Source organism: Filicampus tigris, chromosome 9, assembly GCF_054856515.1.
Source record: "Filicampus tigris isolate MCC_2025a chromosome 9, RoL_Ftig_1.0, whole genome shotgun sequence".
NCBI lineage: Eukaryota > Metazoa > Chordata > Actinopteri > Syngnathiformes > Syngnathidae > Filicampus > Filicampus tigris.
The window spans coordinates 10,265,342-10,291,921 of NC_141225.1; the positions used below are offsets into that span (position 1 = coordinate 10,265,342).

The 26,580-nt window shown below is 41.7% G+C and overlaps 1 protein-coding gene across 1 annotated transcript; it reads right to left on the reverse strand.

Annotated features, from left to right (window-relative positions):
* Positions 1-3,004: 3,004 nt before the first annotated feature.
* Positions 3,005-26,580, reverse strand: myg1 (myg1 exonuclease). The gene is made up of 7 exons (XM_086041758.1): positions 26,235-26,580; positions 23,113-23,225; positions 16,699-16,858; positions 14,948-15,097; positions 13,165-13,287; positions 12,878-13,059; positions 3,005-4,522 (listed from the first exon to the last, which is right to left on the reverse strand). Exons 1-7 carry the CDS (start codon positions 26,520-26,522, stop codon positions 4,333-4,335), a joined length of 1,206 nt encoding a protein of 401 aa, XP_085897884.1. The 5' UTR covers positions 26,523-26,580; the 3' UTR covers positions 3,005-4,332.

Consider the following 26,580-nt stretch of genomic DNA (forward strand, 5'->3'; position numbering starts at 1 on the left):
ATGCCCTGAGAATAGGTGCGGGAGACATGGCTAAACTGGGATCAATCATACATTTTGACTTCGTTTTCATCCAACACTCACTGTGCAGCAGGGCGGAGCCAGAACGTGCCTGATGGGTGAGCCTGGAAAAATCAGGGTGGGCCTGAATATTTCTCTCACTGAGCACAATTCTCCTGTCCCGACACATCGTAAATTCAAATAAAATGACAAACTGAATAAAGTTCAGGTCTTCATTAGACAACCTCAATTACTGTGTGCCATTCTTAATATTCAATAAAATAAAAATAAAAAACACAAATAAAAAAAAAAAGTCAACTCATTCACTGCCATTGACGTATTTATTTGTCTTTTCACAGTCCAGCCATTCAATCCCAGGAATTTATTTATATTTTTTTCAAATTTTTTCAAACGTTAGGGTAAAAGAGGGTCTGAAAATGTCTGGCAGTGAATGAGTTAATAATAATTTACTAAAAATTTAAAAGTGTATATTTTTTCATGAATCTCACTGGGTGGGCAGTCAGTCAATCTGGGTGGGCCTGTGCACACCCAGGCCCACCCATGGCTCCGCCCCTGCTATGCAGCGCACACATGTATATAGAAACAAGTTTCCTTATAGTTGAGTAGCCTACCAGGTACTCGCGTTTTGCAAGCCAGTGCTGTGCAAAGAACCCAAAGAACCCTTAAGGGTTTGGTGGTTCCCTCCTCTGCAGTGCTTCCAACTTTGTCAAAAGTGACATTTCCAGGCTTGACAAATGCAAATTGTTGCAAGTAGAAAGCTGCTGATTTTGATGGGTAGAAGAGGGTTTTTTTTTTTTTTTTTTTGTGAATGCATTTTTTCCTGGCAGGCAGCAGTCCCCTTGGTTGACAAGACACACAGAGATGCAGAGGGACTGCATTTGCACTTTTCTCCCAGAATGATGAGAAGGCAAAGAAACAAGAAATGCTCCGCAAAGATGAGATGCAGGAATACCAAGAGTCTGTCTGGAAACAGGATGAACTCTGCTGACAATGTTGACTCAGCCAAGCAAGGGGTATCATCTGTTTGTCAGCAAATGAAATGAAGCTCGCGCTCGTTTGTACACAGACGCTGATAGCGGAAAAAAATCATCAGCGACAAACGCAGGTAGACAAAGACAACATCAACACGCTCGCCATGCAGTGTGGAGTGATACAAGAAACGCACTGGAGCATTTCTTGTATTTCTCGCGGGACTAAATGCACTAACAACGGGTCAGCAGGGGGGCAGGTGTTTTGCTCAGTCAGCCGCTCGGTAGCCATTTTTTCCACTGTGCTGCCTCGTGGGACCCGTGACCCCTGTTGGAGTTGTGTGACATGCATGTGACAAACAGCACAAAGTCTTCTTGTGCTGGGGAACACGGAAAACAGTAACCCACACCTACAAAAAAAACTAATCTTGAATGGTAAATGAATGGAAATGCCATTAATTATAGCGGGGTAATTAATGGAAATGTAATTGTGATTTTGATTCGGGCTTCTGATGATCTTATAATAGAAGGAAAACACCTGATGTGCTGAACGGTGCAGTGAGTTTGCAAGAAACAAAAAGAATACAGTGTTCAGGAATAAAGTGTTCAATGTTCAGGGATGAACAAGGATGAGAGTATGCCAGTAGTTTGAGTACTTGAGTGTTTGTAGTTGAATAAATACTATATGTTTCGAAGTCAATTAAGAATTAGTTCTATTCATCATCAAAATATCCATAATTATCTTTTTTTTTCCATTATCGTCCAGCCCTACTATTAATACCATGAATCAGACAAGAAATGTGGCAGGAGGATGTAAATACGTAAAATATCTGCAGTTATCATTTTGTAAAGGAAACGTAAAGGAAAAATACTACAGAATGACATATACATTATGTACGAATGCATTCCCATATTGTGACGCTACCATTTGCATTCTGGGCAGGGGAACAGTTCTCGTGTGGCTTAAGAGAGAAAATTAATTCCTCTATGTGCATTTAAATTTGGTGTTAGAAATACTTTTCATTGTGAACAGCCACCATTTATAAATAAAACAGATGTGAGAGAATATAGTGGTGGCGTGAATCTTTTTAGTGCATATTTTATTAATTAAAATATTCCTTTAATAGGAGTCTGCAGTGAATCCGACCACAAGTCTTCTGCTTCCTCCTAGTCAGTGATTATCATCCATTACTCCCTATCCAACAATGGCGCAGAAATTGCTGTGAATTACAATACGACAGCAAGCATGATGGATCTGTGTAATAACACCAGAAAAAAAAAAATGCGTGAGATGCAGTGACCAAAGAAAAGGTCCGCACCAGTGAATAAAAATGAATGAGAGCAACAGGTAACAACAAACAGATTCTTTTCCCGACTGATGGAACAAAAAGTGCTATACATGGATGGACACATTTTATCACCCGCTACATTAAAGCTGTGTTCAAGGTGATAACGCAAGAAAGGATTGTTTTATTTGTTTGTTGGTGAGGGGTATTTGCACCCACGGAGGACTGCGATTGCAACGTAATCAGTGTCAAATGCTATTTTTACTATACGCCTCAGGTCGTAAAAGACGCACTGCTGGCCTTAGTTTGACACCCCTGGGCTTACGCAATATGGTGGGAGGGAAAGGTTGACTTGCAAGGCAAGGAACTGGTGATAAAAAAAAATCAAACAGAAAATTGAGCATGTAGCTCACTGGACCGCCACGACGATCACTTTCTGGTGGCCTTTGAAAATTTCATTTCTCTGAATTAATCAAGACTCGCGTTAGACGCTTTGATGGTGCAGCCTGGCAGAAATAGCCTTGGCGCCTCTTTGTAGTGTTCAACCACTGAAAGGAGCCGCCGTCCCCTGTATGCGTGATGGTCTGCATGAATTCAACTTCTTTGAAAGGAGAATTTGTGGCTATTCGTTGGTGGCTTTGATGGCCCACCTTGTCAGATGGCCAACAGCGATAATATGATCTGATTTAGATAAGCAACAGCTACATTTCTGAACAAAGACAACAGACTACAAAGTATTAAGTCAATTTTATTGAAAATGAATGGCAAAAGAGTCCATTAGGTTCAGCTACACCATCAAATAGGAACCAGTACTAGAATGCTAACCCCCGTCAAAAAAAAACCCATGGCTTTAAAGAGGAAATCGACCCAAACTTATTTTTTTCAAAAAACAAGCCTACTAGTCTAAACAAGGCATTCTGATTGATATTGGGTTTGTGGAATATGAGTTAAGCAACAAAATCCACCAATGGGGGCGACCATTTTGTCACTTCTGTCGACTGAAAATGACATCACAGTCGCTCAAGGTTCAGGTAACGACCAATCACTGCTGAGCTTCGGAAAACAAGTCAGCCGTGACTGGTCGTTACCTAAGCCCTGAGCATTTATGACGTCATTTTCAGTCGACAGAAATGACAAAATGGCTGCCCCCCCGCGATGGCTAAAAAGGGGTGGATTTTGCTGCTTAACTCATATTCAACAAATCCAATATTAGAATGCCAGGTTTCAACTAGTGGGCATGCATAGAACATATTCTTGAAAAAAATATGTTTCGGTTGATTTCCACTTTAGTAAAGATTTTACCTCCACCAGTGAGGTTATTTTTTTCTTGCTTACTAGATTGACCAAAATTGTAGAGTGCTGGAAAATGGGTCAAAATTATTTCAGTGTGGCTCCAGACACTGTATTAGAGCGATTAATGTATTTTCAATTTTGGGAATATTTATTTTGACAAATTATTTAATTTCTCTGACAATAATCCATGGGGCCTTGGCAGAGGTCTATCAATTTACTGTGTTATTCGGTTTACACTAAATATGAATCCAGATATGTACAAACAGAAGAAACTCCAAACATTATGGGCAAAAAAAATGTATGCAGATGAGGATTTATATTCAATTTTGCAAGTACTATAATTTGTACAGTTTCTCTGAAAACGTATGAAGCATACAGAGAAGATTCAGAGATGAGCATGATGCGTGTATATAAGAGGGGGCGATTTGGTTTCGATTCAAATCAACTTTTGGGCATTAGCGGAGGTCTATAACCCACAAAGTGCTATATTGTAATTTCATTATTGGTGTTGTGGTTTGCAGTGGAGACATGTATTACATTACCCTGAGAGGCGGTAAACTTTTTGGGCTGGACGAGTAAAACTAGAAACACCTCGGAAGGTGTCAAACAAAACTGAGCAGTATCACAGATGAAGGAAGCTTACTGTCATATTTGATTGTGTAGGTGTACCAAATATTGTGGTTAGTTATAAACCATCGCTAGACTAACAAGATGAACATTAGTGACAGTAACATCCTGAACAGAAAAAAAAAGAACTTTGCGGGTAGTCAGCAGTCGCCATTGGCGGCCGAGTTGGCCGCGGCCTGCAGGGTCCGGCGGGCCATCTCCAGGGCCCCATCCCGTGTCTTGTTCCCGCCGATGAATCCGGCAGCGTGGACGAAGACGCATCCCTCGATGCCGCTGAGCTTGGACAGCTCATCGTCACGGATACCGCGCCACTCCTCGAGCAGGGGCAATCTGAAAAAAAAAAATAAATAAGACGGGGGTCAGTTTGCGTGCGGCAGCAGCTGCTTTGCCTCCTGTTGTCACACTGTACAAAGTGTTGTGTCTATGCATCTCCTCATCTGTAGCTAGAGGGCGTGAACCGTAGCGCGGCCTCAATCAAATGCTGCAAATAGGCCACCAGAAGCAATCAGCCCTTATTCTTCTCCTCCAATTATGTGGAAAATCATACAGAGGTGCTGGAGTCCACCGTCAATCAGGGGAAAAATTGACTCAGAGGGGGGCTGACCTCACTGCCAGTGTTCTTTCAGGAGGTACAAGGGAGAGAAACGTTTGTAAAAATGTTAAAAATAAAATAAAAATGTAGAATGGCTCATTTGCCACTTTGTAAATTGAGCACAACCCATTGTGAAGTGCGATTTATCGCCATTATTTTTGGATTATACATCCTGATAGAGCTCTCTGTCCGTCTGTCCAGCTAGAAAGAGCTCTCTGTCCGTCTTTATAAGAAATCACTTTTTTTCCCTTTTAAACAAATAAAAGCCTGATTAGAAAGTAGACTGTGGGGGGGGAGTCAAACAACTTGGTTGTGCAGAGTAAAAATATCTGTCAACACACAAATATGTGCCTTGAAACTATTCATTAATCATTTTAAAACCATATTTGTCAGGCTCGGAACCAATGTTCCATGTTCCTGCATGGGCATTTGTTGCTGCGGCTGGCCAGATGCACGTCCCGCTCTTCTGGCAAGAAATAGAACCATCAATCGATTATGCCCAGGGTTTGTTAGTTGTTTTTTTTTTCCCCCTTAAAATTGACCAAATTAAAGTTTTATGTCATTACTACGAATCGGAGCTGGAGTCGCTTGGAAACGGCAATATGGGGACATAAGCGCCTGACCAGCCTGGATTGCCCGGCCATCCACCACTGTAAGTACTACTACGATGGGTAAAAGGTTGGATGTTTTGTCTTTTTTTTTTCTATTTTACTCATTATTCAAGTCCCAACTCTTCTTTTAGGAGGACCACAAGTGCCCCTAAGCCGGCAAGAGCCAGATGGATACATTAATCACTCAAAGGAGTTCTCCACTGAATCAATCTGGGACTGCTCCAAAGTGATCTGCTTGGGAAAGGCGGGATATTCAGTGCAATACTTTGTGCTGATTGGGCGATGCGGCAACTTGTGCACGCCTACCAAACTCTTGTTTTGACCAATCCTGGCAACGGAAGAAAATCTGAGTCTTGTTATCTCGATGATGGCAGACGGCATCATGGCGTTGAATGACGAGTTGTTTTTGCAACGTAAATATGCGGCTAAAGGGTGTCTAAAATAACACACCATTGATTTTTATCACAGCCGCATATCCTGCCCCCAAACACACTATTGCTTTGGGATTGGTCCACACCACCAGTGTAAAGGCGGAACATGACATGGTTATTGTGGGAAACGTGTAGGAAAAATAAATAAGGGCCAGGCGAGCGTGACAGTCGCTGCTGGATAATTTCTTAAATAAATCCTCACGTCCGCTGGCAGCAGAGCAGCCATTAATGGCTGTGGGAGGCACTTGTTATCGTGAACGACAAGACACGGGTGTACACGAAAAGCTTTAAAGTTGGTATGTTCAATCATCATATTTTACAGATATATCTGGACTGGGAGGCGGGTGGTTGGACTTTGCATTCATGGGACAGATTTGATTTAAAAAATTAGGTAAAACAGTTAAATGAAATTACTTTGCATTGTTTATATGCCAGTAATTTAATGACAATATATAACCCTGTACGTGGAATAAATGTTACATCTATGGAAAATTGTTTATTTAGCAATACAGTAATATATCAGTATTATAATACTCTTAAATTCACAATTAACCAATTCTTTAACGACATATGCCAATGTGACAACAAAGACCGTGCCTTACAATGACCCTCAATATTTCTTTACGTGAGGTTACATGACATGTCACTTTAATTGCTTATATACAAAATGTTGGGTCTATATACACTATACATTTGTCAGCTGCCTAGGTCGGCAAATGTGCCAATAAGCCAGCCGTTCAGATTTTCACCTCTGTCTTTTGCCCCAACTGTGATGGCACAATAGGGCCAAAAAGACAAAAACTGTGCTATCACAGTTGGGGCAAAAGTCAGAGGTGAAGCAGAGCTGCAGCGTTGTTGGATGCTGCATTACCAGCATTGCCATCTTTGTAAAGACACAATTTGCGAGACAGCCCGGTAATACTGATGCTTTGGTCGATTCCAAAACATTGTGCGTGAATACTAACACCGTATAACAAAACTAATTCCTAACAATTCACCACCATTGTCCACCTGGTATGATTCTGCGTCCATGGCAAAAACGTAAGTGCCACACAATCACATTGCAGCCCCTGTGCCATCAAGGCATGTCAATACATGCTCATCCCCATAAAGGCAGCCCGGGGAGGTGAGTGAGGCACAGCCATAATCCCAGCTAAATGAATCAAGCGGTCGATAGCTCCATTGTATAGCTGCGTGTGCGGAAAAGGTCAAAAGGCTTGGCAATGAGGGAAGGATTGGGAGGGTTTGCAGCGGCTGTTATGACAGGTCAGGAAGCTGGGAATCTCCGGATGACCGCTCTAAATATAAAGTCTGCAATTAGCAAATAAGCCGGGCGGTGCAGAGACCTCCACTATACAGACACTACAAGATGGTGCTTCAGTGCTTGCTTAAAGAAAGAAAGAAATTAATGAATTTATTTATTATAAACAAGAATAGGGTTGGGCATCGACAAGAGAATAGAGTGCAACCCAGGACCATGATTCCGGTGCGCCCGGAATCGTTCAGATTTTAGAATGTCGGTGCTAAATTTCGATTCCTAGTTAGCCGGAAGAAACACAAATAAAGAAGAATCAACAGAAAATGTGTGCGCACGGCGCAGAACTGGTGCGGCTCCGATCCCGAAGTCAGAATAGGCTAAGTACCTCTATTTCCAACAGGTTCAACTGGAACTAAAACAGTGAGTCAACACAAATATGCAGTATATCAAGCTAATATTCATCTGATACCATACACAGCAGCAGCATACTTTACATACATACATACTGTACGTACAGCATAAAGTTCCATAGTTTAGATCAATTTTGCTTGCCCTTCAAATGCAGCGTTGTGATTGTCATACATATTTTTTAGGGATTGCAGACAATTTGATAGATTATCTTTCATTTTCAAGGGGATTTCTTGAAATGTTTGAGTGAACCAAAATTGTTTAAGAAAATTCCCAAAGATTAAACTCCTCACTAAGAAATATTCCAACAACCCATTTGTGCCAATGCAAACCTACTGTAAATTCATGGACACAGTAGTACTTCACGGTAGTCATAACCCTAACAACAGTTGCGGCCACCTGGGAGCAAAAACAAGAAAACAATTATTCCTTCCTCCTACTTTGTCTATCCGGTTCCTTGGGCAATAAACTGGAAGAGGATATTGTGTTGTACAGACTGTATTTTCTTTCTGCTTCACCTATCCTTCCCGAGGAAGGACTGCTTCCACTGTTCTGCTCCCGATCCTCACACACATTTGTGATAAAAATAAACCACTCCCCCACCCTCCACCACAGGTGCAGTGGCAGGGACACAGGTGATAACAACACCCCTATAACACACTTGGCACATGTCTATTGAGTGGACGCGGGCCGCTCAAAGAGAAAACCATCTGGGATTTACCCCCCCCCCCCCCCCCCTTTTTAACACTCACCTAAGCCACTGTTCTTTCCCAATCTTCGATGCTCATGTTTGCATTATATTAGAGCTTTGGAGAGCTCGAGAGTTGACTTGAGCAGGCGCTGCCATCTAATGAGATTTCGCAGTGGAGTGGAAAGGAGCGCGGATGAGGTTACGTGTGAAAGGTGAGGTGACAAGATGGAAAGACGGGGGAATTGGGGGGGAGGGGAGAAGGGAAGGAATTAGCTGGAAGGGAGGAAGGTGGCAAAAGATCGACCGTGGAAAAAGCTGATAGAGAGCGACATACATACTGCACCTACGAGACAGGGTGAGGCGAGGGGGATGGGGGGGGCAACGGGAGAGCTGCTGATAGGGGGGAGGGTGGATGTAGGCTGTAGACTGGGGTGAAAACAGTAACGGCTGTGGTCACATCATCCACACCTCTTTCTATTCCTGTATCAATAATAAGATGATAAAAGCAGAAAGTATGGTGATTCACAGGTGACAATTAAATCTTGCCCACCTTCTCAATTTCGCATGAATCTTCTCTGACGAGATTGCCGTGCGAGGCGCTGAATATGTACCGGTAGTACGTTTCCATGTCGTGGAAGAATCATCAGCGTTGACAACAAAGAGGACGACGGAAAGAGGGAAAGAGGGAAAATGGACTGTGCGACCTGGTTACGGGCTAAATAGTGTGAGAAGCAGCAGGCGACACTCATTGCATGCATGGACGCAACACAAGCACCCCATCTAATGAGACGCAATACAACAAGTGGATCCCCCCCTCTTGCCCTTACACTGATGAAACAGATTAAAATATTTGGAAGTGGAGCGCTGTAGAAGACTAATCTGATAAATGCATTTATTACATTAAAGAATAATATATATTTCTTGTGTATTGACTTGTGTATAAAACTATGGGACAGAAACAGAGATCCTAACCGGCTTATAATTCTGGTGTGCTGTTACTGTCTTCGCCTGAGCAAACGCTGCGACGTCCAGAGCTACGGCCCAGAAAATACGAGCTAACCTTAGCATGTGTCATTGTTATGAGGAATCTGCTGGCCCAACAAGCAACCAGCAGTGGTGTGCGTCGTTGAAACACCATCATCTTCCAGTGCCTGCATTTGCCAATCGAAAAACTTCCAATGAAAAGTACAGCATTGTTAGGTGCAAGCCGTGGTTGCTCATGTTAATAAAGGTAACCCAAATATTAGCAACACCTTAATGCCTCTATTATGCATGCCCTTTTGTTACAAGAAAGACAGAAACTGCATTATTATTTTTTAAAGGAAAAGTGCTCATTCATGGGATAAGTCTTCATAACATGGGTTGAAATCAAATCATCCACTGAAAGGCGTGGGTGTGTTTGTGTGTATATTGCGGGACGGGGTGTACGGTACATGGAAAATACGGGTCACATTAATAATATGACAAAAACGCAATTGCATGGTAGATGATTTGAGCTCGAAGCGGGGGAACTAAGATTGAGGCCAGTAAATTGGGACGCAATTTAATAAACACTTGCTATTGCCGAACATGATACATGCACACGAGAATGCTCGTTCACTGTTGTGTGATGAGTAAGTGGAATGACAACACGGCGTGACGGGTGAGAGTGAAGATACATGGAATTAATGTTCGCGTCAGATGTCTTGGAATGGAGAGATACATTCATTCAATCACTTACACCCCACAGCCACATGCATGAATGACTCCTTGCATTATCGCTAACAAATACGAATACAATGATTGCTGTGCTTAGTGTCTATATTATGGAACTTGATTTATCAAACTCATTTTAAAAGGGACATATAGAAAACTGTGCATTGGGTTTTAAAGTGGGTGTATTTCTTGATCTTTGGGGTAATTTAATCACACATTTGTTCGGAAGAAACCTGGGAACTGTTTGAAAGTCGAGGGGGATTAAATGCACAATGTGTCACCTTTAACTGAAATCCCAGTATGTTTTGTGTGTGTGTGTGTGTGGGGGTGTGTGTGTGCGTGTGTATAGATATAGATATATACATACATATATACATACATATATACATACATATATACATATACATATATACATACATACATACATGTATAAATAGACATAATTTATTTTGAATGACTGATAATTCTATTTTTCTTAATTACAATTATGAAGCCAAATAGTTAAGAGTGGACACCACTCATTGTTCGTTCCTGCAGCTTGGTCCCTTAGGTGCAATCTGCATTTGTTTGCGCAGAGTAATTGCTGATCCCTTCACAATCATTCATTGCCACACCTTGGTAAAACACAAATCAGGCCCTTATATCTGCTTCAAGGTTGTTTCCAGAGAACAGCTGGCTGAAGACAAAAGCAGTTACTGCTGTTTTTAAAAGAGACACATTCAGGCCGGCGAGAAAAAAAGGCGACGGAAGACAGCCAGCATTGATGCGCTCTGCTGTGCGCCCATCTGACAGCCACTTATGTTGACGTAAATGCATGCCAAATGCATGTCCATTCGGCCGTACTTTATATCATTGGGACAAGCTGGGATCGATCGACCACCGCCGCCGTCACAAATGACAGCACAGTGACCACAGCTCATAGAGAAAAGACTGGCATGCTGCAAACTAAGAAAACAAAAGCGAGTTTTTTTGCAGCTCACACAAAATGTGTGTGTGTGTGTGTGTGTGTGTGTGTGTGGGGGTGTGCGTGTGCGTGGCACGCTGGGAATCGGCGCGGCGAGTCAATAACAGTAACTACAACGTTCCTGTGGGGCCGCTGATGACGTTAATCGAGCAGCTTTGTGGACAGGCTCGGCAGGTAAACATTTCCCCTTTGGGGGAACAGGAGGCGTTCGTGAGACTCGTTCACACAGACGGCTTCCTCCCATCGTTACTGCCATTAATCAGCAAGACTGGAAAAAAAAGAATTAAGATGAAGTTGGACCGACAAGGCGGTGGACTGCAGGCTTGTGTGCTTAGGCTACAGAAGCTAATGAGCAGCAGATTCATCTGCTCTTGTACCACCCTGTTGAATATTGTGGACCCTAGCTGCAGATAAAAGCTCCTGGAGTCACCACAGCACACGCTCCTGCAGACCTTGCTGATGAGTGGTGGTGCAGAGAAAACACTTATTCCGAAATCTTAGAACAAACTGTCTTTACCGTACATGCCTGTGACGTCAGAATTAGGGCTGGACCGATAATTCAATATCAATATGTATCGCGATTGACACGTGATCGATATCTATACAAAATGCCTTTGATAAAACATTCGATAGAAAAACCCGATCCCCGATGTAGGCAGCGCACATCCACCTCCAAACAGTTAAACCAATGAAAAAGAATTCACTAAACCATCGAAGAAGAAGCTACTAAACCAACAAAGAAGAAGCAGCTAACCCAACGAAGCATGCATGTGCGCGCGGCAGCCGTGCGCCATGCCCGCGTCGAGCAAACGAGCGACCAATATGAAACACTTATATTGTGATCTACTTTTCAGTCATATGGCCCAGCCCAGGTCAGTCTACGTTTTTTGTTATTCTCGGAAGCTAGTAGAAGCAGAATGAGCGAAAGACATGGCGGCGCAAGACTGAAATATTGGCGCAAATGAGAAAAATGTGCGAAATAATACTCACGTTTAAGATGGAAATCGACTATCTATCTATCTAGCTCTATATCTATATATATATATATATATATATATATATATATGTATATATAAAATATACACACATACATAAAAAATGAACCCCCACAAAAATCCTTCATGAAATAATCGTGTTAACTGTAACCACACACCTGCGCGCACACAAACACTAACAAAATCAGGCACTGAACTCGACGCAAACACAAGAAATCTCAAAAATTAGGTCTGTCCCGGTGTCTTTTCCCAAGCGCCACGTTTGTGGACACTCATACATACATACATACAATAAAAGTTAGCTTCCCAAAGCCCAACTGTGTATTATATTTTCTTACCCACTTGCTTTTTATCTCCTAATTGCTTTTGACCTTGTCCACCTATACAAGTGCAAAATGTTGACTGAACACGAGGACAACCGCATGTAGTTTCAATGGCAGCATTAATAGAGTGGACTCTCACAAATACAGTTCTGTAAATGTGGGCTGAGCTTGTTCCGCTGCATTCCCCTGGGTGGAGGCAGGTCGCCTATGGTGACGGGCTAATTAAAGGGACTGGCTCAATAGAGGATGTTGCTAGTGAGATTATACTTGTGGAGCTCACATTCATTAAAACCCACCTTTAGAAAAGGAGTGGAGTTCATGCGGATAATTGGCTGTAAATGAAAGCATCCGTCAAGTACGCAAGTGGTTTTGTAGTGTTTCCCAGAAGTGAGGTAGCTACATGATGTCCGGGCTCAGGTGGCTCTGTTGAGACGTGGGATGTGTTTACATCCATTTAACTCTGTCTCTCTACGGAGCAATGACCTCTGCTTCAACTATAGGATCCTTCTCGTTCATCACACAAGGACATCTGTACTTCCATGAGTTGTTGTCAAATGCCCCAATGAGCATTGAGTCAACTAAACACATCGGGGAGACTGTGGAGCCAAAGCCTGTCACCACTCTGCTCTGTACCCACTCCGGCTCCTTTGCTAACACGCAGCTGGACCTTGTCAAGCAGACATTATTTTCAAAAATCAAGTCGCCAACTCTTATCACCTGCTCTGGAAGGTGCTGAGGCCCGCAGGGACACATTGGACCCTCCACTGTCCATTCTGGTCCGAGTACAGCACATACTTGATGGGCGTCTCTACCTGGAGCTCCTTCTCCAGGGCGAACAGATGCTCCTTCCAGGGACAGCCGCCCTGGATCAACTCCATAACTTGCCCGCTGGGATCTACCTGGAAACAAGAGGGGTTAGTCTGTCTCAACTTTTTCAAATGCCTCAACACCCAATGTACATCGCGGATACAATACTACAGCTGCATCAGACGTTTTGCGTGTACCTTGTACCGCTCGTTAACGGCTTCTTCCACAACCTGGCGTGCTGGCAACCAGGAGGACTTGTAGAAATCCAACCGGTCCAGAAACTCGTCCCCAACTAATGCCAAAGCCTTTTTGAACCCCTCCTGCAGATTGAAAGATGTAGTTGGTGCAGTAAAAAGAGAACTTATTGGCAAGTACGGTTTATTTTTTTCATGTTTTGTTGTCCGACTGTTTGATGGCAAAGTGATACCGACCCGTGATTTTCTACTGGTGGTCGGGAACAAAAAGAGAGTTTTAATGTAGCTTTGCCATGTTCGGCCAACATAAGAAACAGAGATCACAATTCCAAAAATGAATATCCTTGGGCAAAGCCGACATATTCATTCAACGTGGCTAAAATCGCTAAAAGAAAATCAAGTGTAGACTTGCACTAGATGGGTCTGTGATGATTCTGAGCTTCTCAGTCATGGAAGGAAGGGATGAGAATCTCTTTGCATCCTAAAAAGTCTCTGTTCTGCTGAGCATGTTTGGCAAGCAATTTTTCGATTAAATCTGAGTGCCTTCGTGCTTTCTGCATCGCTGCATGAGATGTGTAAAAAGCGGTGCAATTGGAAGCAGTTGCACAGATTCACGTGAGAAGGGAAATGGCAGAAAATAAATGGGTCAAGCTGGTATGCTGATACAACCCGGATGATGGAAAAATGTGTTGACACAGACGGCGGTTATGCATAGGTAGGTTGAAGGTGTCTTATGCGAGTCAGCATATCCGCCGTGGGCATTCCGCAAATGCACTAATGAGGGAACAGAGATACAAACTACCAGAGAGACACAAGCAAAGATTTGGTGAGCCTAATGTACCATACAGAGCGCGTGGCGCTCTGCCTATGTGACGGACCGGTCCGTCTATCCGTCACAGACGGACGCATGTTTTGCTTACAATTGACGAATGACGGGAAAAATCTTAAAATAGACGCATAGACGGAAGCCCTTTATTTAGTTTGCCATTCGTCAGTAGTCCGTCATCAGTCTATTTTTCGCGGGAAGGCTTCAATGGCCGTGGCGAGCCCGGGGAGGAAAATAGTGAGTTGTTGTTGCTTGGGGGATAGATTTAAGTGAGGGACCAGGCTGTGAACAGGCCGTGAACAGGCTTCGCTGTGAGTCACTATTCCTGTTCAAATATCGTCCAGAGGTGGGGGGAAGTTTAGTCTGAATTGCCAACGGATGCCCGTTTAAAATTAGAGGCGGACTGGCCTATAGTATATACTATTTTGTTACCCTTTTTTGTTAAAAAAAAAAGCGAATGACAGATGACGGAAAGTGTACCCACGCTGCAGACGGATGACGGATAACGGACGCTCAATTTGTAGTAAAATGCCTGGCTCTGCAAAGTACACTTTTAAAAACGGGTTCACAATATTTTTAAACTAGGGTTTTAAAAATGGGATAATCAGTAGAAAAATGGATTCTAAAAATATTTGATGCACCCGTAGTTGGGTTACCACCGTACTCAGTGTTTTTCATTGGTCTGTTCTCTACTCATGGCCCTCAAGTGTTTCTAGTGTTTATGTTATCATGAACTATTCACTCATTCGACTATTTGCAGCGATAAACAGAAAAAAAGAAACAAATTGTTTATTTTGCTTATGGTCTGACAGTTGGAATGATGGGATGTATGGAATACCTTGAGTTTCGCCAACAATCGCCGCGTTTGAGGTGTGACTGCCTTTCATGCTGAGCTTCACATTGCCATTCTGTCATGAGACGCGCTGATTTCAACTACAAAGCGCGCACACACATGCTCACCTCTGTGTCCTGACTCTTGCTGTTCCAGCGCGGATTCAGATGACCGACACGTGCGCTCAGCGTGGTGGAGATGGCGTAGCGTGCCTCACCGTCACGCTGTGAAATGCCATTGTCTACGGCGTCCACCTCCTCCACAAAGTTCTCATAGAGCTGCCAGGGAGTGAGCAAAGGATGCCAAAGGAGAGCTCAATGAATGCGTAATCGCATGGAAAAAGGCAGTTTTATATTAATGCATGGACGTTAAGCCCGCTTTTTTTCCCCCCAAGACAGGAGGAAGCAGAGACGGGACATTGGGACCCATTAGGTCCAAATGTATTGCAAGTAACTGAGGTCTAAAGTGCACTGCAAGCTCGTTAAACAAGAGAGGACCGCTGCAATTTTACAGTTAAATGGAAAAGGTTAGACAGGAAGCAATAGAAGCGCACCAAAGAGAGAGATGTATTTCAGACTAAACGTGCTTTGCTTTCAGGACATCCAAGGTAACATGCTGATCAGCTGACATTAGAAGGGAGCGGGGGTATAAAATGAAGAAGAGCCTCGGGGCATATAAAGAGCTTCTCTGATCCAAAGTGACTGATGAGCACACACAGAACATTATGTTTGAGGATTCACACAGGCTGGAGTTGATGCAAGTTAATAGTGATTACATTTATGGCGAGCAAAGATTTGGTGAGCCTAATGTGCCATGCAGAGAGGCGTGTGCACGGGCCTCCTGCTGATGGGTCCAAAATCCAATAAATAGAACTGCAGTGTACTCGGCTGGGAGCCTGGCACAGCGCAATTGTCACATTTCCGTCGAGCTGCTTTTATTTCTGGTCCTTCTCTGCTGCCAACTTTCTGATGGAGTCAAAACGCCAGAAACTAATTTTTCATTTCTTCCATTCTGCGCTTTTTGTGCTTCAAGCAGACATGCATTGTTTTCACACTTTAAAAGAGTTCTCAGGTGTCTTATTAACGTGCATTAAAACAAATTTTTCCTTTTTTTTAGCCCCTGACCCTAACCTGTGCTCACCCGACCCACTCCACCTTGCAGTCAACGCCGAGTACTGCTTTGGCAGAGCTTACCTTATTGCAACGATGTAAGCAGTTACCACTTGGACAGATTGTGAAGGGGGGGGGAAAAAGAGAACCCATAAAGAAAACAAAAGATCCAATTGTATTTTCTCTCATGGAGGTAGCACTTCATCGCCAAGCCTCCAAATTTCATTTGTCAATTCTTGTAGCAGATCTGTACAAGTGGTGCATACAGCAGATGCATTACCAAACACAAAGGCACCGCATCAACCAAATTATTTGGATGACGACATTTTAAAAAGTCAATTTTCGATAATATACTTTAAGAGCCTCCACGTTTAATGAAAATAACTTGGCATCATTTCCTCAAATTATGTCTGTATTGGCAGATATTGTACTTATTAGACTCATCGCTGGGCATCTAGGTAGGACAATTTGTTGTGCATGTGTGATAAATAGGAGGCAATCACATTGGTTCACAGTCAAAACGGCCCTCCGCGGGAAACCATAATTACGACGTGGCCTGCGATAAAAATGAGTTTGGCATCATATGGCATCTTATTAATATCCCCCCCAGTGGCAAAGTGTCCTACTAGCGTATATCAGTACATTGACTTTTTTTCTCCTATCAGTTCCAAGTAGTGAATTATTTGGTCCAATATACAATTGCAGCGGACAGAACACAATGCACGCTAATGCCCATGAAGTGTCAAATATGGTCGTCGTGTCACTCTCACTTTGTCATAAAGGATCTCCAGCTGCTTGTCGTCCTCCTTCAGCTGCATCAGCTGGGCCAGCAGCTGACGGCCAAAGTGGAGATAGACCAGGCCGGCGGAGCTGAGCTTGGTCACCCAAGGCTTGTCGGGACGCAGGCTGTGAAAGGTCTCCGCGAAGGTCCTGAGTGTAAAGACAGTTGACATGAAGGTGAGCTGGGAATTGGAAGAAGGTACCATTATTTTTTTAGAACACTCATGACAGTCTTTGGCTTGCCCTCTGTCACATTAGTTGACAGGAACGTAGCGCATGTCCATATGAATGAAGTTGACTTTTCCCCAGTTTTCTTTGGGTTTTGGTCTTTTGTCCTCATGTAATGTCCTTTTTTAAGTCAATGGCCCTTTATCAGTGTGATAAAAATAAGAGAACTTTTTTTTGCCTTTTAGGGGGCCTCCACATGCCCGAACACTCACAGATTCTCGCAAGCAGGTCTTTCTTGGTGAAAATGTACAATATTTTAGGGCTCCTAAAACACATCCACACAAAACTCACCATGGAAAGTTTTGAAAGAAATATCACACCTCGCACAGGAAAAACTTCCAGCATTTTGCACCATTTACGATTTTAAGTTTACACCTATTGGTATTAAATGATTTTTTTCAAAGATTCGCCATGGAAAATAAGATTATCAATCAATCACATTTTATTTATATAGCACTTTTAATACATAAAAATGTAACTCAAAGTGCTGTAAAACATTGAAAGCAAAACATTAAAAAAATATATATAATAAAAAATAAATAGATAATTAAAAAAAGAAAAAAAAAATCCGTTCATGCCCTCCCTCCCAACAAACCCAAGACAGATATCCATTAGTACATCAGCAGATTAGAGGTCCAATTCATTGCTCCTCGCTTTGATTTGTTTTAACATATGCAAGCCAGATGTCAGTCAAATGCTCTCATGGGTCATGTACACCGTAGCCCAAGAGCTGCCAGATCCCCATTAGTGCGTGTGATTGCAATAACGTAGATATGATTTAGTATTGCAAACTCAGTTTCGAGTTGTTTTTAAATCCTGATGGATGACTGGGTGTGTATCAGAAGTCAATAGCCAGGACATAAATAGCCCATTAGGCTTCATTTCCAGTCTGGATGGAGCAGAGATGGAGAGCCAGCAGGTTGCGTGGCGTGTTTGTGAGCGTGAGCGCACATAAATAAGCGGCCACGTGCACAGATGCAAGGCGGGGGTCTTATCCGGCGGCATCGAGGCACTGCTGGTCATTTGATTCAGACCTAATTGGAAGGCACGCGTGAGCTGCAGCAGATAAGTGACTGTCAAGTGAATGAGTGACATGTGAGGGAGGTGGGAGGTAATCAAGGCCCTTAAAGGTCCTAATTGGCCAACCTGGAGCATCTTCGTGCTCATTAACAAGTGAGGGGAGAAGTGAACAGAAAAATGCAGATTAAGAAGGATGTTTGTGTGGCCAAGGTGCCACCCTCCTAATACAGATTATAATGAGAACGTCTGATCTAGTTCCTCTTAAACACTTGATTTAATGGTTCTAGATTGCCTGTCATATTCAGTACAATTATTTTTTCCCCGCCCAATTATAAATGAATTATGTTGTGATCATCAAATTCTTCAGTTGATTAGTGCCACTTTCCACAAACTTTAGTAGACGTGCAGATAGAGGAGTTTCTTTTCGCTGTTATACTACTTGCACCTAATTCACTTTTTTTGTTGTTGAAGTTTAAACAACTTGGAAGTCAACAGATTTTGTTCCACTTCGGAGTTTCCACTGGATTCAGGATTATTCTGCCTTGGCCTTCATGTGCCTTTCTGGTTTTGTTTTTATTGGCATTCATAAAATAATGTATTTTTCTTACCGGTATTTTTTACATTTTCTTAATGTTTGTGTATTTTTCATTTGTGTTTTACAGCTAATATATTTGAATTTTCCGTCCAATAGTTTCTATTGTTTTATTATTTGTCATTGTCTAGTGAGGAGGAAAATCCAAGTTGTTTGAATCTGTATCTGCTGGGCGATCTACTGTCACATGGACGTGACGATTCCCTCCTGGCCAGAGCCCAAACACGGTCATGGCCCCAGTCCTGACCTTCTTCTTTTAAGCACACACGCCCTTCCTTCACAAGAGCCAAGACTGTCCCACCCTTCCCCATTTGTCCGTATTTACATTTCACTCACTGAGTCTTGCCTACATTTTGTATGTTAATCTTCTGTCTATGAAGTTACTGCCCCATCCCTTGGATCTTGCTGTATAAAAGACAGACGTTTTACATTGCTGAGGGTCAGCTCACCCACATGGACACATACCCCGTGGGTGGGTCCACCTGTTGGCCAGATTGTTTCATTAATCTGACATCCCCACAGCAGACTCATTATTGGATTCTTGCTGCAAAAAATTCTTCAACACTAGTCTTTATGTTCAGTATTTTTACTGTAATATTTCTGTAGACTTCATATTTGTATTTTTCTTGTGATATTTGTGTATCGTTTCCTAATTGTGAATTTTTCATCTTAGGTTTTTTATTTTAGTAATATTTGTCTATTGTATTGTAGTCTAATATGTCGGTATTTTTATGTCTAATATTTTCTAGTACTTTTTAGTATTTAGTATTTTGGTATTGTAGTTTGGTATTGTTAATTCTTCTTGTATGGCCTGTGTGTTTTACATCTCATGGTTTTTTTTTCTAATATTTGTGTATTTGCTATCCAATGTTTACAAATGTTTAAAATATTTGTGTGTGTAGGGGGCGGGGTGTTGGGGTGGTCAAAAAGGGATATTAATAGTGTTGCTGTCATGCCCATCTGTTAAACTGCGACTGAATATCCCTTCTATCGCCGACTTCACGTACGGTGCAGCCTGCTTAGACCCATTACTCACATGTCGCCCCGCGCATCTACGCGATATGAGTGACACCCACGTTCTCCTGCGGGCCCCTGGCAGTGCGGTGACAGCTGGTGTGCCTCGTGAATGCCCAGCAGGGAGGGCGATCAATAGAAGAGCACTAATTATCAACAGCCGCCTGCTGGGAAAAGAGACATGCTATGTCTTTATCATATGGTGTGTGTAGGGGTGTGTGTGCATGTGTGCGATGGCTCTTAAGTATCAACATCAGGGCACCTAGCTGATCATTGTGTGAAATATTTTTCCCAAGATGACTTGAGGCACAATGAGGGCGTTCAATACATTGAGGCCTGACGGGGTTCATGCACGTACAAAGGTTTGCGTGATGTGAATGCAGAAGTTCTTCTATTTGTTCCTTATCTATACAGACTAAGTGTAAAGTAAACTTGGCCATCCATCTTTTGAGTAGTACTAATGGCTAAAACTATTTTAAGCATACTTTTGTTAGTTTTTATGACGCAACTCACCCAGCTTCACAATTAGACCCATAGCAACGCGCTTAACAACGAAAATGCAAATGTTTGGCAATCTCCGGTAATCTTCGGCGAGTGACGTCAGTAGAAGAGATCGAGTCGCCAGTCACCTATTTGTACTGCATTGTTTACTGTCGTATTTGCTGCTCTTTGCCATTCTTATCGCGTTTTTCTGCAAAATGCATCGGCGCTGTGTGGCGATGCATTGTTGAAAAGGTAAGAAGAGTAAACGGACTAGTTTCGTTCTCGCAAAGCGAATGGATTCTACGTCAGTGTTAAAGTTCAACTGGCTGCTGATTCCAGCGGTGGCCATTCAGGTAATCTCCAGTAATTTAGTTTTTCTTGTCTGCAGACAACTGTTCAACTGCATACCTGTTCAATTCTGCACTAAAAACTCGAAACAAAACATCTCGTTTACAACTCCCAACTGGCTGCAAGAAATTGTAAACACAGTAAAGAATAAAAATATAAAAAGGTAGAGAGCGGTATTTTAACCCGTGATGCAACTGAGGGAAAAAGAAAAATCATCACCGCATCTACGCCAGGTGTGACCAAACTATTTGCAAGGAGGGCCAGATTTAGTGAGGTGAAAATGTGTGGGGGCCGACCATTCAGCATCGAGATGCTTAAAATGTTCACAGCATTTCTTACCAGTCACCTTGTCGTAGTTTTCATGTTTTGTCTGGTAGTGACTCTTGATAGTGAATTTCTTGAAAACAGCCACAGTCCCTTAGCGAAATCGGCAGAAACAGTTGTTTTGTATTTCAGTGAAAAAATATGACAATTTCCACTTATCCTGGAAGCAACAGGGGCCCTCTCTGTCAACATTCTTTTACTTCGCTACAGTCTCTATTTTAGAAATGGGTTGGAAAGGGCCATACAAAAGGTCACGCGGCAAGGTGTTCAATCTGACACCTAGCACGCATTTGAGAGCGGTGTGTTCGGAGCGGCAGAGCGCACTCCGAGCGTATTTCCAAAAGCACCCAAGAGTGCAGCCACAGGTCTGCTGCCATCTGGTTGTTAAATATAAAACAGCTTCTTTTTTTCTTATTTTTATTTTGCACGTGTACTTTGTACTGTCGTCAATACTACTGCCTGGCCACTCATTATTAATATGACGCCAGAGGCTGCGGGCCGGTAGAAATTTGGACACCGGCCGCATTTGGCCCCGGGCTGGATTTTGACATGACGCTCTTGGAAAACTGCCAATCAAGTCAATCTTATAATAGATCCACTTGCATTTTCTGATTTATTAAATCTACCTTAGTTGTGCCTACCTGCACTATCACAATGTGACAAGAAATCACGCACCGACCCACTACGACGTACGTGGCTCTCAGTGCTATCAGAATATATGGAACAAATAGGTCATCTCATCGTGCGGAATTTACAGCACGGCACAGCATTGAATTTCAAACAATAATGCTAGGCTAATAATCATAGCCTATTTAGCTTACCATTCTTCCAATGTCATTGTGTCTTGTCTCTACTCCATGTGCGGTCGTTCGGGCACAATATTTTCATCATCCTGAGCATGTGGCTCGTACATGTACAGTCCAACAAGCGTTATGCCAACAACCTCCTCTTCCTCTTCAAACACCTGGATCCCCTCAGATAAGTTCGAAATATCGCTTTCTGAGTGGCTTTGTACACTTTCCACATTGAGCACTGCCATTGTTGTCCATCTAATGATGTCGCACTTACGGTTTCCAGCTCGCCAGGCTCACTTCCAAAAAACGGTTACTTTGTCAAATATAGGAAATAGAAATGATTTTTTTCATGCTTTATTTTTTGGGATAATGTGGTATTACTTTAGATTTCATTTGGCATTTTCTGCAATTACGTCATTCTTGGTCTTTAAAGAGAACATATTATGGAAAATTGACTCGTTAATGGCTATACAAATAGTTGGAGCTCTGGAGTGCCTCTTCAATCATCAAGTGTGAAATTAAACAGCAAATCTTTAATTATCTGCCTGTTTCTAAAAATGCCTGTGAGAAAGCAGATTTGAAGTGTTACAGTGGGTGGGGCTAATTTAGATAATAACCTATCGCACACTGATTTTCTCTGTCCATGACATGATCACCTAGGGCAGGTAAGGATCCAAAGTCACTTTCAGGTAAAGCTCGGGGTCCGACCACTGGCTGGACTACTCTCTGAAATCTTATCATGCAGAAAAACCCACATCCCCTATGGGTGTGATGACCCTATAGTCATATCAAAGCCACAAGGTAAGCAGAGCAGCACAGAGTTTTGTTAGATGCTCATTTTATTTGATACGCGTCACAGCTGTCACATATTTGACTGCGCAGCTAAGTCAATGCAGCTGGTGGATATTTGTGTTTGGTAGTGTATGCATGCGCCACATACACGCAATGTCGTTTTTGAAGGTCTGCTTTCATGAGTGAAACGGGTGCTAGATTTATTTTTCCACACTCTGGGCTCTGCTCCCACAAGCAGAAGACACTCCTGTATCAATGCCAGGCCTCCACTCCCAGTCGTCATGGTAACAAAATCTGTACTCTTCATTGGGTTTACATGGGAATACGCATGGATTATTCATCCATCCATACGTTATCCAAATTCAATCAAAGTTAAAAATTATTTCTCCATAATATGCCGCCTTCCACGTGATAAGATTGCTTTAACGTGCGTTTGAGTGTTTTTAATGTATTAACATGAGGCTCGATGACCTCTGCTTCTATTTGTCTTCTCTTTAAAATGTTAAGTGTACAATAAATAAAAGTTTTATGATGAGGTGGACTCAAGAACAAATTACACCAATGGGAAACGTGGTTTCGAAAGTCTACCAACGTCAAAGAATAGCCCAACTTGCTTCACTTGAACACAACGTTCCACTTTGAAAGTCCACCCATCGCAACAGCCTTATCTAATTCCCAATACATGGAATCATAAACAATTTACAAGTTGTATATCAAGTTCACCGGCATGACGTCTCCCGCTGGACCAATAACCTTCAACTGGAGCTGCTTTGTCATCCTCCAGATAGCCGTAAATCACTGCCACTTACCTCTGATGATGGTCGTAGCGGTGCCTCTGTGGATCAAATTCTCCTCCCACATCAACGACGATGTCACAGCCAGCCAGTAGCGCGGGGTCCCTGGTCCGCACGATCTCTGCATCCTGTGCAAGGAACGGAACGGACGAGCAATTATCCAGCGAGCAGCAGTCAAGTGGGTCAGGAAGTCTTTGAGAAATGACAATTCGATTCATCCAAATGTCTTATTTTGGTGCCCTAAACCGACAGGATATAACTGAATGGGAAATTAAATGAATCCCGCTTGGCGCTCACTGTTGAATGCGAAGGCCTAATTGGACTCGAAGGGGGGAACCAAGTTTGACCTTTTAACAAGCTATTCAATCATTAGGTCAACTTCAACACTCACCACAAACTTCATTAATAAGCACTTTTGCAAACATCTAATGAGTGCTATTAGACGAGTGAGCTGCTGTATCCAAAACTCTGCCTTTACAAAAGATAACACTGTTCATCAATTTGTACTATTTTTTTTTAACCAGAGTTGCAGGTAAACTATACTGGATGATCTTTTTTTTTTTTTTTCGCTGATTCCGAATCTGCCCGTTTTTATTTTACCACACAGGGACTTCATAATAATAATACTGATAATAATGATATTAATAATAAACAATAATAATAATAACATCATAATAATATTTATGAATTAAGGGTTGGGTTCAGCAACAGGTGGAATTGTTTTCTAAAACGTCATCGCTTTAAATAACACATGGTAAAATCTATATTGCGCAAGCTTTTATAGCTCAAACTTAAAAATAAAAAATGAAAATACGTCAAAAACCCAATGTGCTAGAAAAAAAGTAGACATTTTTTTCAAATCAAAGCCAAATATAAATTTACAGACACATCAAGCCATCTCTGATTAAAATTTATTGTTGACCAGTGTAATGTATTTCCATTTTGAATGAAATAAGAAAACTCTCTAACAATATTGTACACTGTGAACCTCCACTATTCGCGTGGGACACCGACAGATCTGCGAATCATTGAAGCACTCTAACTAAAAGGGGCTTGTGATTGAGAATGGAAAAAACAGCACTTAAACTGCAGAGGATGAAAAAGCACACTCAGCATGCACAAAATCGCATGACCCCAAGTTACAAGGAATGTCTTCAGTAGTAAAATTATACAACAAAATTAATTCTCCTTCACATGAGGCTCATCAATCGTATTAGCTATACAAGCCTACATAACACACTAGCACAAACTGACGTATCATCACCCACGGGCAAACAAATATGCACACTAACATTTTAAACCAACTGTACAGTATTAAGTCATTAACATCACATTTTCCCCCATTTACTAATTCCAATAAAATGTAGGGAAAGAAAAACAATTTTAACATCAAATACAGAGCAATAGTCAAGAGAGAATCACTTATTTGTGACTATGCACCAGGATGATGCAGATTACCGATAAATGTGACAAAATTGGAGATTTTGAATTGTCATTGTCCTTCACACCATATTTCAAAATCTATAAAAGTAGAACGTGTCTGTCTTTTACCATCTTGTGTACACTGCAACAGGAAATAGCAAAAGAAGACGCAAACCAAGACAACAAAGAATCTAATGGAAAAAAAAAGACGCATGAGCAATAGTGCTACAAAACATGGAAGAAGTGCCACTAATTTTGACTTATCATACATTGTAATTTCTACCTATAATGTTTCAGAAAAAAATCCACCTGTTGCTGAATTTAACCCTTAATTCATAAATACTACTTGTAAAAATATTACTTTTATATATTATCATTAGACTAGCAGCATGATGAAAACTTGACTTATATTTATTTATATTTTAATTTTTTTCTAATACATGTATTTTACTTTTTTCTATTTTAGATGTATAGAAAATAAACAATGGACAGTAAAACCTTTAATATTTATGCATTCTTCATCTAATAGTCTGTTTTCTAATAGTAGTGCTGTTATTGTCAAATATTTTACATTTTCAATTATTTTCTTTTTTCTGTGCAGTTTTGGTCTAATAGTTTTTTTCTTTACTTTTGTCTAACATTAGTGTATTTTTCTTGTCATATATATGTTGTTATATGTTATATGTTGTTTGTTTTTTTGCTTCGAGAGCCAAAAGTGGGTGATGGACCCATTTTGGGTGGGCCACGGGAAGCCAGTAAAAATTGTCATGCATTCTTACCCTGATTTTTTGAGTTATTTCAAACTCATTAGAAACTGCTTTTTAAAAGTAGTATACTGTAAATGTATTTTCAGAGGCTATTTATAAAGCAAAAAAAACGCTTTGGTGTTCTTAACTTCTATAAAATGGGTCAAGACCGTAACAACAGGAAGTTACGAGTCCAAGGGCAGCAACAGTTGCTACTATTTTACAATTTAACACAATCTTTATAACAACTTTTATTTGCAATACACTTTAACTGAACCATTATTTAACCTTTTTTAATGTGTACAATTTCTTGTATCAATCACATTTTATTTATATAGTACTTTTCATACATAAAAATGCAACTCAAAGTGCTTTAAAACATTCAAAGCAAAACATAGAATTATCTTCAATTAAAAGAAAAGATAAATTATTTAAAAGTTGTTGAAAGCCAAACTAAAAAGGTGTGTCTTGAGCTTCCTCTTAAAAATATCAACAGTCTCTGCAGACCTGACGTCCTCTGGCAGGCTATTCCAAAGGTGAGGACCAAAACGGCTGAATGCAATACATACAATGCATACAATTTCTTGTATGTTATGAGGGTAGTGTACTTTGAAAGCCAAGTATGTTTTGTGGGTTAATTAATGTAGATTATGCAAATGTGCCTAATGTTTTGACTTGTGCCACTTATCAGACAAACCCTTACGTCCCATTTCACTTAGTAATATCGCGATACCGTAACACCGAAAATGTGCTCGTTTTGCTCCCTGCAATCGTGACATACAATATGACACTGACGTTTCCTCTGCAATGTGCACCATGATTATACTTTCATGTGTCTTTACAACTGCGCCCCGATGTGGCATTTGTCAGCTACAACACAAAAACAACACAAGGCCAAACACTTAAGTCGCCCACGACTCCCATAGAAGACATTTAATAAAATTACATATCACAGAAAAGTTTTCCCACCTTGTATTCGGGTAGCTGCCGGAGGAAGAAGCAGGCCAGAACTTCGTCACAGTGAAAGGTTCCGTTGTGGGTTCCGATCTTTTTGGCGGCCATTCTGTCAACACATAACCTCTTGGCTTCACTCGACATGTGTCGTCTCCCCGCGGCGTTGACGACAAATGCGACACACTGAGCACGAAATCGCCTAGGACTTAACTTTTGTAATGCGACACTGTTTGTTGAGTTGATTGTGTCCGCGAGATATTTTGTTCGAACTAAACGTGTCGTTAGCACACGCGCGCACCACATCAATGCAGCAAGCCGGCTGGGGACACATTTAAGGGTAGGACCGAATGTCGTGCATGTG

Bases quoted from the DNA above. Each gene is read 5' to 3' on its own strand.
- myg1 (XM_086041758.1), bottom strand. From the start codon at position 26,522: ATGTGGTGCGCGCGTGTGCTAACGACACGTTTAGTTCGAACAAAATAT. The intron at 15,098-16,698 runs GTGAGAGTGACA...ACTCCCTGGCAG, and splicing joins TGGAGATCCTTTATGACAAA to CTCTATGAGAACTTTGTGGA. The intron at 13,060-13,164 runs GTACACGCAAAA...TCTTGTTTCCAG, and splicing joins CCGTTAACGAGCGGTACAAG to GTAGATCCCAGCGGGCAAGT.